The sequence below is a fragment of the Lactuca virosa genome, chromosome 4 (genome assembly GCF_052849685.1).
Source record: "Lactuca virosa cultivar CGN04683 chromosome 4, Lactuca_virosa_CGN04683_v6, whole genome shotgun sequence".
Lineage (NCBI taxonomy): Eukaryota > Viridiplantae > Streptophyta > Magnoliopsida > Asterales > Asteraceae > Lactuca > Lactuca virosa.
The window spans coordinates 341659807-341674047 of NC_136429.1; the positions used below are offsets into that span (position 1 = coordinate 341659807).

Consider the following 14241-nt stretch of genomic DNA (forward strand, 5'->3'; position numbering starts at 1 on the left):
AACGTGGGTGGCCCACATTGTGCCACGTCACCCCTTTTGCAGCAGCACCATGCCGACTTCTAAACCCCGTAACTTTCGCATACGAGCTCCGTTTTTGACGTTCTTTATATCCACGCGTAGGTAAAAACAAGATCTACAACTTTACTTTTGACTCCGTCGGCTAATTCTCGACCGATCTTAAATTTAACAGTAGGAGGATATTATACTGTTAAATGACCGCGAAGAATTCGTAACTCCTTCATACGGACTCCGTTTTCGTCTGTCTTTTTACCGTTGAGTTCCTATTAATGAGATCTTCAACTCTCATTTAGGTCGCGTAAGCCAAAAACCGCTCGAACTAAAATTCGAGTTTCGGGCCGTGCACTGCTAAGCCGAATCTTAGAAAAATCACAACTTCCTCATACAAAGTCAGATTTGGGCGTTCTTTTTATGGATGTTCTCGGTTTAACATATTCTACGACTTTCGTTTAGATCGCTAATGCTAAAAATCACTCTATCGTAAATTCACTATTTACGCTTCTCGGTGCCGTGCCGGTTCCGTTGCGAAACTTCGACGGGTCATAACTTCTTCGTTATAACTCAGATTTCGGCATTCTTTATATCCCCGGAATCTTTGTTTCGACCACTACAACTTTCTTCATAGATATCGAGTTTATCTAACATTTTATTTTTTTACGCTTATTTTTCTCCTTTATTTATTATATTGTTATAAACAAGTAATAAGCACACAAAAACACATAATTCACATAATATTCAAGTAATTCATCTTTATTACTTTAAAATGAGGTACAATGGTTGACCTAGGCTATTACATCATCGCATCAATGCTTAGCCTCGAAACACGGGCGTTACATTATTCAACACAATTGGTTTCAATTCCCTTAGTTTTGCAGCTTTGTACTCTTTCATACTCTCATACGCCATCGATATAGGTTTTAATCCATCTTTCCTCTTCTGTAATCTGCTCCCGATTTCCAATTCCTGGGCCATTCATTCAAAACGAAATCCAGCTTGAAGCCCCCAAATCCTCCAAAAGGGTTAATAAAATCGTGGTTCAACCGGAGGATTTGGTGCAGGAGATGGTGGAGCAGCTAGACGGAGAAGAAGGAGAACTTTTTTCCGGCGAGACGAGGATTATAGTGATGGGCGGGAGCGGAGAACTATGGGTTTTGTAGTTGGAGAGATGGGACTGAGTGATCTGGGGAAGGATGAGGGTTATTGAAGAGAAAACATGTCATTCATTTGAAGAGGATGAAGAACACGTATCAGTTTCAAGATCAACTGCAAAAAAAATCAAGGGTGTGAGGCCGATTTATGAAGGGGATAAATTTAAAGTTAGAAAAAGTCAATTAGATATAAACTTGGAGAAATTAGGTTAAAAGTCAATACCATGATTATATGGATTATTTTTGGAAGTTATTAATCATATTACTAAATTACCCTTATTTATTTATTTAATTATTTAATTTTTTATTTAATTTTGATTGGCCCACATTTATGCATACAATAACACAATAATTACTTTAAATATCTGAACCTAGCTCTCTCTCTCTCTCTCTCTATATATATATATATATATATATATATATATATATATATATATATATATATATATATATATATATATATATATATATATATATATATATATATATATATATATATATACTCATTAAAAAGTGCCCTTTTGATATATCTTTTTGAGGAAAAACGGTTTCTAGAGGAAAAGGAAAACCCTTTCCTCTTGCTCGGAACTCATATTCTGAGACCCACATCACAAGCGTATAAAGCCAGTGCTACAAGCAGAAAATATATGCAGCAGCAATAACAACCATGTCCATGTGGTCTAGTAGCTCCTCGTTTTTCTACAAACGCCATTCTTTCAACCCCAATTTCTTTTCAAGTCGCATCATCAAACCTGTTATTGGCACTAGGTTTGTCAAGTGCTCGTCTTCTGATAATGCCAACGATATCCATGAATTGTTAAAGGTATTGGTTATCAATTCTCCCTTCTTCCGTGTTATGCTTTACTTTTCCCATTTCGATTGAAGGTTGAATTTTCATAGCTTAATGCAATTTGGGTGCTGCCTCTTAAGTTGTTTGATTGAGCCTTCACCACTATTAACATTAAATTGCTTCCGGAATTATGGTTGAATCATGCACACCTTTTTCCTCACGAAAGGAATTCTACTTTTGAGTCTAACTAGTATTCGTGTTGCTGCTGTTTCCGATTAGAAAATATTATTACATTATGCTTAAAATTTTTGAATCATAAAGGGTAAAAGCATCCAGCATCCATGCCAGTTGTTAACATGAAAGTAAATCTAAATTACTAAAATCGGAAGTGGACTAGAGTTTTTCAAGATAAGATGACCTTTTGTTTTGCAGATCCTTCCACACGATTTGCGTGACAACCTTGTGATGGAATCTAAAAAAGATCAACTGTTGGAGGTGAATCTGATTTTCTTTCAAATATTGTAGTTTCTTTCCATGATAGTTGCAATGTTCTGTATGTAGTATAACAGCATATAGGGATGGGCACATTGATAGAAATAGAAGTCAAGTTCTGCTATTTGAATGCTAAATATTCTAGAGTTGATTTGATTAGTTCACTAATTTTTTCTTCCATTAACGCATCATCAAAAAGATACAGCTTAAGAGCAACTCCAACCTGGCCAAAATTTTTCCAACATTTTTTATGTTGATGAATAACGACCTACCATGTTTGATGTGATACCAAACCACGAAATATGTTTTACACATATATGGTTAAATTTTTAAGAAAAAAAGTAAAAAAGTAAAATAAAATCACAGTATATTACAAATTTGGTCCACTTAGCTGTTTTTTCGGTTTAGGTACAAATAAAGGATTTTTTTTTTTTTTACTATTTCAATGTTTCATAACGCTTTTGGTCCCTGACATTGACACCATTTCTCTTAGTCCGTTATGTCCATATAAAGTGGTCATTTTGTCTTTAGGTTTAGGGGTGGGTTGAGATCACCACCCGAGAGGTGTCAAATGTCCTGGACCAAAACTGAAAAATGGTCTCTTTTTAGACCTAAACAAAAAAAAAAAAAAAAAGCTAAGCACAGAGACCAAACTTGTATAACTTACTCTACAAATTAGTTTATACAAAATATATCAGTACAAAAGTCTCATATAGAGCTTGAAAAGGAATCCAAAGTTTAATATGATATTTAAAATTTGTCACTTATTATTTTTTTTTTTTGCAACAACTCCATGATTTTTTTAATTGTGTTTGTAGGTAATATTGGATCTAGGTCGGTTGCCACAAGCATGCTTCCTCGGTGATTCAGGTCGGAGATACATAAGAGATACCGAGGTAAATGTTTCTTGAACATAGTTTTTGTTTTTTTATCGGCTAAACTTTAACATAGTTTGTGTATAATAACCTGTCCCACACCACATGTATACAGAAGTAGGGGAGTTTATAAAAACTATCCCACATGTATACAAATTAAAAATTGTGAGTCTTTTATAAGCCATAAGATGTGGGATACCAATAACTTCCAACATGGTTTTAAGTCTTGCTGTATTTGGTTTTCTCATTCAATATATTAGCGCCTTGCATCCTCATATTTTATTTTTTTATTTTATTATATATATATGTTTTTGGAGTTTACAATTCTTGAAGGATGGACCAATGGATGACAAGTAGTGTTGAGTGGATTTTGTAAGCTAACTTAATAATGATTGATAAATAGATGTCAAAGATATCAGCTGATCAAATTTAATGCTGCAACTCTTTCTCTACGAGTTAATATGCAGAAATTCAAATCAGCAACTATTTTGTGCTTTTATTGTCATTATTTGTAATTACATAAGTTTCTGAGATTAAGATATGTAAGGTGTTTTATATAATTTTAGGAGTCTTGTCCGAGAAGATGATTTAATCTGGTGGAGATTGAATTTAATGAGGTAAATAAAATAATTAGTCTGTAAGTTTTAAACGATAATAGATATCAATGGAAGAGCTAGAGTTTGCTGAAAATGCGATTGGAGAAATTGGAGGGGATAACAGAGGTGGTATCAGTGGCACCCTGCACCGCATATCTGCAGTGAGGAGTAGAAAAGGGGTTGTGGTTGGGTTGACTTGTCGAGTTGGCAGGGCAGTTAAGGGAATCGTTGACATAGTGCGGGATCTGCTTGAGTTTGGAGAAAGTATCTTGTTTATTGGAAGGTAAATTATTTAGTCTCCTTCATTACTCATTACAAATCTGAAATTACCATTTTGCCCATGTTATCCATTACAAATCTGAAATTACGGATGCTAATTGCTTTTGATTTTTATACTAGGGATATTGATTGAACTAACTAACCATTATAAATCAGGTGTTTACCAAAAGTAACCAAGTTTTTTGTGTTTTGCAAAAATCACCATCTTGTCCTAAATGGGTCATTGCGGACTTTTTCTTGAAATTCCGGACTGATCAAAAACATATAATGTGTATTTTTTTTTTCTCATTTGCACAATTTTTTTTTTTTTTAAATTCTCTGTACTCATGTTCGAAATGTCCATTTCGAAGTGTCTAATATCACCGTTTTTCAATCAAAGGTTTGATTTTAAGCCCTTGTATTGTATATACTTCTCATTTGCTATGTTTTTTTAAATATTTTAGTAAAAAACGATGTACTTTCTTCAAATTCTAGAATTGTTCATCGGATTGCGGACTTGTTCTTGAAATAAAGAAGAGTTTTTTTTTCTTTAGTCCGGAATCTGGATTTTCGGTCCGAAATATATATTTTTGTCAGAAAAAGTACTTCTGGAAGCAAAAGGTGGTTATTTTCCAAAAAAATTAAAAAATTTGGGTTATTTTCTTTAATATTAACCACATTTGTAAAAATCGGTCTCCAACCGCTTACGACTAGTGCTAGTCGGTCCAATTAATTGGCTTTGGTGCTAACTGATCTTAATCGGTCAAAATTTGTAAGCAAAGTTAAAAGGTCAAAATTAATAAAATAGTCAACAAAAGTAAAAAAAGTAAATCAATAAAAACAAAAAAAAAAAAATACAAAAGTAAACAAAAAACCCTAGTCCTCGTCTAGGCTGTCGGTTATGAACTTAATGTATGATGATTCGTGCCTTAAATACATAAACACTAGATTATGATTTTTTTTTAATGATTATTTACTTATTTTGTTAGGTAATTGGTAATATATATATATATTTTTTAAAAGTAAATTCTTCTATAATTTTGGGTCCTTGATTAATCCCTTGACCCCAGTCAACTCAACTAGCTACTGCTAAGCATTTTTTACAACCTTGATATTAACTTAGAATGTGGTTATTTTTAGTTAAATAATATCCCTTTATTTTATCATCATCAGTCAAGTGTTTTGTATTGTAGATAATTATCAACAGTCAAAACTTCTAAATAAATGTTGAAGCAAAGGTTGTGTACAAAATTACATATATTACTTACAATTTTGAAAAACCAAAAGGCTCAAAATTTGGGAGATACAGTAAAAGCCAAAAGACCTTTCAAACTGGGATGGCCTTTGTTATGACCATGTTGGATTTGTTGTAAGGTTTTGATATTATATTCATGATTCAATAACTCTAAAAACAAGGGATAAGGAAATGATTTAAGCATTTCCACAATTAAGTAGCTCTGTATATTTGATTATTGGATTAGGGTCAAAATGAGTGTCATTGGGAGAAGACACCTGTCGAAAGCAGGCGGATTTGTATTTCTTTTATTTACATTTAAAACATTACTCGGGTGATTATCATGATAACTTAGGCGTTTGTTACAGTTACACCTTATTCTCCCATTTTCATTTCTCCTCTCATCAAGTAGATAGGACCCGTATCTTTATCTTTTCTCACACCATATACTTGTGAGCCACAAGTTTAAAATGTTAAATGATCAAAATGGACAGGACATTGGCTTTTAGCAGAATGTGACTATTAATTTACAAATGCCAGAAATAACAAGATACTTTCATCCATTTGTTTATTGTAGCATTCTACTTTCATTTCTTCTTGTTACAACACTGCACATCCAAATTATAGCAATGTCATCGGCATGCAAACCAATTTTTGATGCTATAATTGGGTAGATTATTCAAAGTATAATGTCCTAATAACAAAAGCACAATGCTGTAATTAGGTAGAGTTTTCAAAGTATAATGTCCTAGTAAAAAAAAAAAGGTTTGATATAACTAGGTTGATTTTCTATGGTACGTTGAAAAAAATGCAATTAGAGTGTTTTAATAGATAGAAGGAAATGAAAGTAGGATGCTGTAATAAACAAATAAATGATTCATTCAACCCTATTATGTATTGTTACTTTTAGTTAGTGAGTTACAGTGAAACTTTACAGGCCTGGTGTAGGGAAGACTACTGTTATGCGAGAGATATCTCGAGTTCTTTCAGATGAGCTACATAAACGAGTGGTATGTTTTTTCTGTTTATTCTCTTTTCAACTTTATTCAAAACATTTTCAAAAAAAAAAAAAAAAAGAATACAGACGATATGGATATTAGGTGGTTGTGGATACGAGCAATGAAATAGGAGGTGGTGGGGATATACCACATCCAGCAATAGGCAGTGCAAGAAGAATGCAGGTTTCTAAAGCCTCAATGCAACACAAAGTCATGATCGAAGCAGTTGAGAATCACATGCCTCAAGTCATCATTATTGATGAAATCAGCACAAGGGCTGAAGTTATTGCTTGTCAATCCATTGCTAAAAGAGGAGTCATGCTTATTGGTAGTGCCCATGGTGATCGATTGGAAAATATAATAAGGAATCCTGTTTTGTCTCCTTTGGTATGTATGCTGTATTTCTCATTCCATTCCAACCAAATTTGCAACTTCAACTTGTATTATTATGTATTTATACTATACAGGCTGGGGGAATACAATCTGTTACTTTAGGGGATCAACAAGCCCAACAAACAGATGGAAGGAAAAGTGTGAGTCAGAGGGCTGGACCTCCTACCTTTCCCTTTATGATTGAAATCAGAGATAGACACTGTTGGGTTATTCACAAGGTATCCTCTCTCTCTCTCTCTCTCTCTCTCTCTCTCTCTCTCTCTAATATATATACACACACTAAATCTATAAGTTATTGGTTTCTTTCAGACAGAAAGAAGTGTGGATGCGTTGCTTCGAGGGAAAAAGCCTCGGGTGGAGGTAATTCACCTGTAAACTTATAATTTTTTTTGCCTCAAAAGTGTTGTTTGGATAAATGATGTGTAAATATTAGTTAAGAAAATGGAAGGAAAACTAAACTGTGGGTAGATTTGTAAAGAGTTTAGGATTTGGTGAGGGAAACCTCTTTTCCTTGAAATCTCTGGTAGGTCCTTCAAAATTGAATTAAAAAGTTAGGACTTAATAGATCCATTTTTATAAAGGACATTTGCTTTTAGGGTAAGTTTCATTTTTGGTCCTTGACTATATCCGATTTTTGCAACTTCGGTCCCAATAAGTACTCTTGCACTTTTGGTTCTTGTGACGTTTTCGGTCCCCGTTCTAAGTAAAATGGCTCTTTTGGTCCCAAAAATATAGTCACTTGGAACAATCGAACTAGGACAAAAAATGATACTAAAAGCTCAAATAAGGACTAAAACTGCAAGAGAAATTTTTTTGGGACGGAAATTGAAAAAACTAGCTATATTCAAGGATCAAAAATGTAATTTACTCTTGAATTTATCAAATATTGATATAGATATTCTTTTATAATTTGTGTTCTATTGCTTTTCAGATTCGGAAGCAGAACAAAGAAATGAAAGTTATTATAGAAAAATGTAAAATCAAGAATTAAAACGGCAACATGATCTGGTTGATAAATGGTGTTTTCTTTTTACACGACTTTCGTCTGATAAGAACAATCAATCTTGATAGAACGTTGTATTTGTATATCTTGATAATAACGATTACATCTAGTATATATAAGTTATATATTTACACTTTGTATCCTCTAACTACTAGCTATACAATAAACTGTCTAGCTAAGGCCGGGTAATGAGCCATTATTGAGTTCTTGAAATTCGTTATTGAGTTCTTGAAATCGAGTTTGAGTCTCGATTTGTTCATAACAGACAGGGATTTAAGATTTGTTTATTCATCAGTTTTTTTTTCTTCATGTTCGGACAAGAACATTCAGAAAACCAAAAAACTTTGATAATCTTCATCACGTTTATGCTTGGGATCTGCCTTTTCATCAGTGTTCTAAAGCTCAAAATTATGCTCTTCAGAAGCTTGAACATCAATGGGAGAGCAGAGAGAGATTGGTTTTGTGTGTCTTTTAAAATTGAACCTTGAATTTTTGTTTCTACATGACCTTAGTTAATCATAATTCAGATCAGCATCAAGTACTCTTTTTAGCATAATTTTTTTTATCCTTGCTCTATGAATCTAAATTATTATTACGAGAATTTCTCGTAATAATAATTTAGATTTGCATTTTCATGTTATAAGTATTTATTTTTATATCTAACTTGGTCATCTCATTTGACCAATTGTAACTTCTTGTTTTGAATATTTGATTTGAACGATTCTGAAAAGACTCAGAATAAATACTAATCTAACATTATTAAATAAGTTAGTGCATATTTTGATTTTTTATTGACTTTTTTTCGAACGAGGTAAGATCCGGTGAATCGGAAACAATTAATTAAGAATAAAAAACTTTTTTTTATGGAACAGACATATCAATATGCGTGGATAATACCTTTCCTTCCACTTCCAGTTCCTATGTTAAAAGATGAATGAAAAACATATGTTCATCTGGTTCATCAGAGAGAGAGAGAGAGAGAGAGAGAGAGAGAGAGAGAGAGAGAGAGAGAGAGAGAGAGAGAGAGAGAGAGAGAGAGAGAGAGAGAGATGATCAAAAGGACCAAATCCATACAGAAACATGATCAAAAGGACCATGATGTCAAAAAAGTCGGGGTTTGGACTAAAATCCAGAAAAAATTCATACCACAGGTACTATTTTTGCAGTTTTATCATATATATATATATATATATATATATATATATATATATATATATATATATATATATATATATATATATGGGAAAAGTGAATATACCCTTAAGGGTATATAAGTTTAGGTACCCAAACTCACCACACTACGTCATTTTGTATCATATATATACATTGTAATTGTCCAATGTTCTTATAATTCAACTTCTAACTTGATTTACTTCCAAGATTTTTATAAATTTCACATTTATCTTCTTCTCATATAATTTTCATTTTAAACTATAATATATATAACCTAGTAGGTGTTCGGCAAAAAGATGTGATGTAAGAGGAAGATAATAGTGAGATTTTGAAAATTTTGAAAGTAAATCAAGTTAGGGTTGAAGTTTAAAAACATTATAATGAATATATCAAACAAAATGACGTCTTATGATAAGTTTGGGTACGTAAGCTTATATACTCTTAAGGGTATATTTATATATATATATATATATATATATATATATATATATATATATCTTATCTTATACTATATTATAAACCATATTAGTCATATCTTGAATTTTAAAAAGTATAAGTTACAAAGTTTTTTGTACAAATCAATTATGCATAAATATAATTGATACTTGCCAAAAATTTGAAGACTTGAATTAAAGAAAAGTTATTAATAAATTTAATTTCTAGCAAAATGATAATTTTAAAATATTAAAGTCATGTATATAAATTAATTTAAAAATTTTAAACCAGACATCAATATGACTTAATTTACATTAAATATATAAACATGCAATATAAGTATAAGGTCTAAACACAAATATTTTATTTAAAAGTGGTAATTTTTTTACATAAAAACTGATAATAAAATCTAATAATTATTTCCCCGTAAGAAAGCTATTCGTCAAAAGAAGTTAGTTTTAATGCCAAAGGATCATTTATGAAATTTTGCAAACTACATCCAATTAAGTAACACTCGGTTTCGGATTGCCTTGTTGCTTGGGGCTGCGACCCAATCATCAAATGTCATGAGGTTTAGGGCTTCGGGAAAGGAAGAATTTAGCCCATTTCGGATGTAGTTGTTATGGTATAAATGATCAAAGTATTCGATTGTGTCTCCGGAAGCCAAGGGTATGACGATAATTTGATATCTCGGTCTTTTATGGGTTTTGGGTTTTATTTGGGAGGTTTTAAGGCTTGGGTTAAGAGTGTAGGGCTTCTCGCCACCTTTTCGTGGATATAAGGTTCGTTGGAAACGGACCTAGAATGAGGGAGTTATGGTACTTTGAAGGTTTTGGCAGAGTTAGCCCCTAATGGAGATATTTGGCAGATTAGTCCTATGCATGCAAAGATGCATGCACGTGCTTGGCTGGGTACCCCCAGCATAAGCTGGGTTACACCCAACGTATAAGGTCATCTGGTCGCAGGTGGGTTGTGAGTACGTTGGGGTACTAAGAGGTACGCGAGGCGTACTCCCTTCAGACCAAAACCCTAATTTCGGGGGTTTCTACCCTATATAAGCAACATTATACCACTTCTTAGGTCATTTTAAGTCAGCCACCACCCCTTTTGACGTTCATGAAACCCTAGAGTGCCTAGGGTGAAGCTTGGAGCTTGAAAGAAGACTTTTGGTGGTTTGTGTAAGAGAAGAAGGAGGTGAAAGACTCAACCTCTAGGGAAGATCTTGGGGATCCAGTGTTAACATCTCCATTTCGTGACTTTCAAGGTATAAAGTCTCTAACTTGTTGGGACAGGGGTAAAATGGTCATTTTACCCCAAGCATGGATTATGGATCATGGTTTGAGACCCAATTGTTAATTGGGTGATATTTTGGTATTATTAGCTCGAGGAGTTGCCAAAGCAGCAACTAAGGATTTCTTGCAGTGAGCTTCAGCAGTGTGAGGTGAGTTACCTTCCCTGTATGAATGGGTCGAAGGCACCAATGTCGGCCCACTAGTAGTTGTTTATAGTAGAGATGATTGTCTTTGTGATAATTGTCTGGTATGCCACTATCTTTAGAGATTTATGTGCTTGCATGCTATGTTATTACGTGGTAGTGGTAGGAGGGGTGAAATAGACCCCGTAACCGGTTGAGATAAACCGGAGGGTTGGTCGGGCACCCAGATATGCCTGATAATATGCTTATGATATGTTATTATGTGGTAGTGGTAAGGGGGTGGAATAGACCCCATAGCCGGTTGAAATAGACCGGAGGGTAGGTCGGGTACCCAGATATGCCTGGCAGGGTAGGTCGGGCACCCATATGTGCCTGACATGGGTAGATCGGGCACCCAGGTATGCCTGACATGGGTAGGTTGAGCACCCATGTATGCTCACCAGGGTAGGTCGGGCACCCAGATATGCCTGACACGGTAGGCCGGGCACCCGGATATGCCTGACAGTATGTGATTATGTGGTATGATGAGGGAACTCACTAAGCTTTGTGCTTACGGTTTTCAGTTTTGGTTTCAGGTACTTCTTCTTCGAAAGGAATGGAGCCGGCATGATCGCAGCGCATCACACTATGGTTTTCCGCACATGAGATCTTTGGGAGTTGTACTCTGACGTTACTTTTCTATGACATGTTTTGGATATTTGACATATTGGTTTTGATTGTGATATGGGATGGCATTGTCGATGTTTTCAGAATAACGCTTTTATAAATTACTTAATTAAAAATGAAATTTTTGGTCATGAATTTTAAGATGTTACAAGTTGGTATCAAAGCTTTGGTTTGAGGGATTCGGACACACTTTCGGGGGTGTCTGGACTCAAATCGAGGGTTTGAGAGGTTTTTACAAGAAAAAAAATAATTTTAAAAAAAATTAAAATTAAGGGTTTTGATAAAGAACAAGGAGTGTGATGCGTGCAATCGGCCGAACTCAAGTAAGTTTCCCTAAGATACCATACATGTTTGTTATGATATATGTTATGATTATGAGAATGGCATGCTAGATTAGGGCTAAGGATCTAGGAAGGATGCATTGTATGCCTACTGTATGTGTATGAGAATTGCATGCTAGATTAGGGCTAAGGATCTAGGAAGGATGCCTTGTATGCCTACTGTATGAGCTTATTGAACTGCATGCTAGTACTGATTAATCAGTGATATGATGGCCTGATTAGGATATGCTTGGTTTTGTTTACTCAATGTCCGAATGCTGCTTGCTTTGTGCTTTTAGGAGTCCTAGTTATCTTAACTAACTAGTAAACGAATATGTTAAGTTACATATTACGAGGACTAAATAATTTCAGAAGGTTAGGTTTAGCCCTATTTTGCAGCTCTCGTTTGAGTCTAACCGTTGTAGGGAGAGACCTCTCATTCGAATAATTATCTGGTCTTAGTAATATGTAATGGTATTCGCAAGCTCGTTAGGGAGAAGTAGCAGAGACTTCTTATGCAGCTGATGGTAGAGAGTGGGTCGGAGATTACCCTAGGGTAAGCCTAGGATGAGATTAGTGCTGGGAGCGGTGTAACGACCCAAAAATCGAGGGTAAAAATTTCATTTTTAATATAGACAAAACATAGATATCATTTATGCCAACATCCAAAACATCGTTAATTAAAACATTTATCAGAGTTCATCCCAAAATCATTCAATGCAGAAAACATGGGTGTGTGCACTGCGATCAATCCGAGCCCTTCTTTTCCAAATCGATGATACCTGAAACCAATAAACAAAACTGTAAGCACGAAGCTTAGTGAGTTCCCTAGAGCATACCCCACACAGTCCACATAATCACATAATCCATATTAGCTATAAAATCTACATAAACCATATCAATCACATATCCATGCATATCAACATATACGGATGCCGCAGGCTCGTCCTCAGGGTCTTACTCCAGGATGCCATGGGCTCCCCATATGGTCTTACACCTAAGTGCCATGGGCTCTCCCATGGTCTTTAATAGGAAAGCCATGGGCTCTTCACATGGTCTTACATCCGAGTGTCATGGGCTCTCCCATGGTCTTTTAGTAGGAAAGCCATGGGATCTCCACATGGTCTTACATCCAGGTGCCATGGGCTCTCCCATGGTCTTCCATGCAAATATCGCAAAGACAACTAGCATACGACATAATCACTAGCATACCACATATCTCTACTATAGCTAGTGTACCACATATCATAAAATGGGCCGACTTTGGTGCCTTAGACCCATTGGTATGGTGAGAAGACTCACCTCGAATGCAGAAGCTTCCCGAATGAAATCCTTAGCTGCTGTCATGTCCACTTCTCGAGCTATCAATACCAATCAATATACCCTATTAGAAATTGGGTTCCATGCTGAAATCCCCAATCCATACATGGGGTAAAATGACCATTCTACCCCTGGCCCATTATGATCCAAAACTAAAGCCCAAGCCCAAAACTCCAACACTCATAAAAGTCCACCAATGGCCTAATTTTCCAAATTGGGCCCAAACCATAGCATGTGCCTTACCCTAAAGCCCAATAACTTATTCCCAATCAAAACATCCCTCCTTAACTGGTCCAACGACCCACAACCCGAATAATAGTCTAAACCCGAAATGGCCCACAAAGCCCAATAAGGCCCAATCCAAAAGGCCTGAAATACTGAATGGTCAACCCTAGTCAACCATGGTCAAAGTCAAGGTCACCAGTCAAGGTCAACAGTCCATGTTGACCTCAACTCGTCGAGTGCATCCAGCAACTCGTCGAGTTTCTGAGTAATTCATCTACTCGCCGAGTTACCTGTGTAACTCGCCGAGTCCCTCCTTGTCCACAACCGAAAACTCATGACAACCGAAAACTCTTGACAATCGAAAAAACTCTGGAGACCCGAAAACGGGTAAACCCTACTCGACTGGTCGAGTCAGCTAAGGGACTCAACGGGTTCCTTCAGTCTTCTTCAAGCTCAGCCCTTTTCAGTGGGATCTAGGGTCCCAAACTCCAGATCCAAGCTCTCCTAATGTAGATACCACATAAAGTTGCAAACTTTACGTGCATGCAAGGTCCTTCAAGGCTATAAATTCAAAACTAGGCTTCTTACAAGGTTTTTGTGCATGGGAAGCAACTTTATGGCATTTGGGACCTAAAGAGGTCCAGATCTGGAACCATAACTTCATATCATGCTCAAATCCCAAAATAGTCCCAAACTAGGCTAAGACTACAAGAAATGAGATCTATTAATCAACAAGTCAAGCTTGTGACTTTATACCTCCAAGATGCAACCTTTGATGTAGACTTTCTGGATCCAAGGTCACTCCTCCAAGCTTGGTACTTCTCTCTTCAAGACTTCCTTCAAGAATCACTCTCAAGCTCTC

At 35.4% G+C, this 14241-nt stretch overlaps 1 protein-coding gene across 1 annotated transcript; it reads left to right on the forward strand.

Annotated features, from left to right (window-relative positions):
* The first annotated feature begins 1690 nt into the window (after positions 1 to 1690).
* Positions 1691 to 8018, forward strand: LOC145108601 (P-loop containing nucleoside triphosphate hydrolases superfamily protein). Its single transcript, XM_079045636.1, has 9 exons — positions 1691 to 1989; positions 2389 to 2451; positions 3267 to 3344; positions 3982 to 4202; positions 6349 to 6421; positions 6512 to 6796; positions 6877 to 7020; positions 7112 to 7162; positions 7734 to 8018. The coding sequence occupies exons 1-9, from the start codon at positions 1834 to 1836 to the stop codon at positions 7791 to 7793; spliced, it is 1131 nt and encodes a 376-aa protein (XP_078901762.1). The 5' UTR covers positions 1691 to 1833; the 3' UTR covers positions 7794 to 8018.
* The last annotated feature ends 6223 nt before the right edge of the window (positions 8019 to 14241 follow it).

Excerpts from the sequence above, each read along its gene's own strand:
- LOC145108601 (XM_079045636.1), top strand. The coding sequence starts at position 1,834 with ATGTCCATGTGGTCTAGTAGCTCCTCGTTTTTCTACAAACGCCATTCT. Across the intron at positions 4,203-6,348 it reads AGTATCTTGTTTATTGGAAG|GCCTGGTGTAGGGAAGACTA; the intron begins GTAAATTATTTA and ends GAAACTTTACAG. Across the intron at positions 7,163-7,733 it reads GGAAAAAGCCTCGGGTGGAG|ATTCGGAAGCAGAACAAAGA; the intron begins GTAATTCACCTG and ends ATTGCTTTTCAG.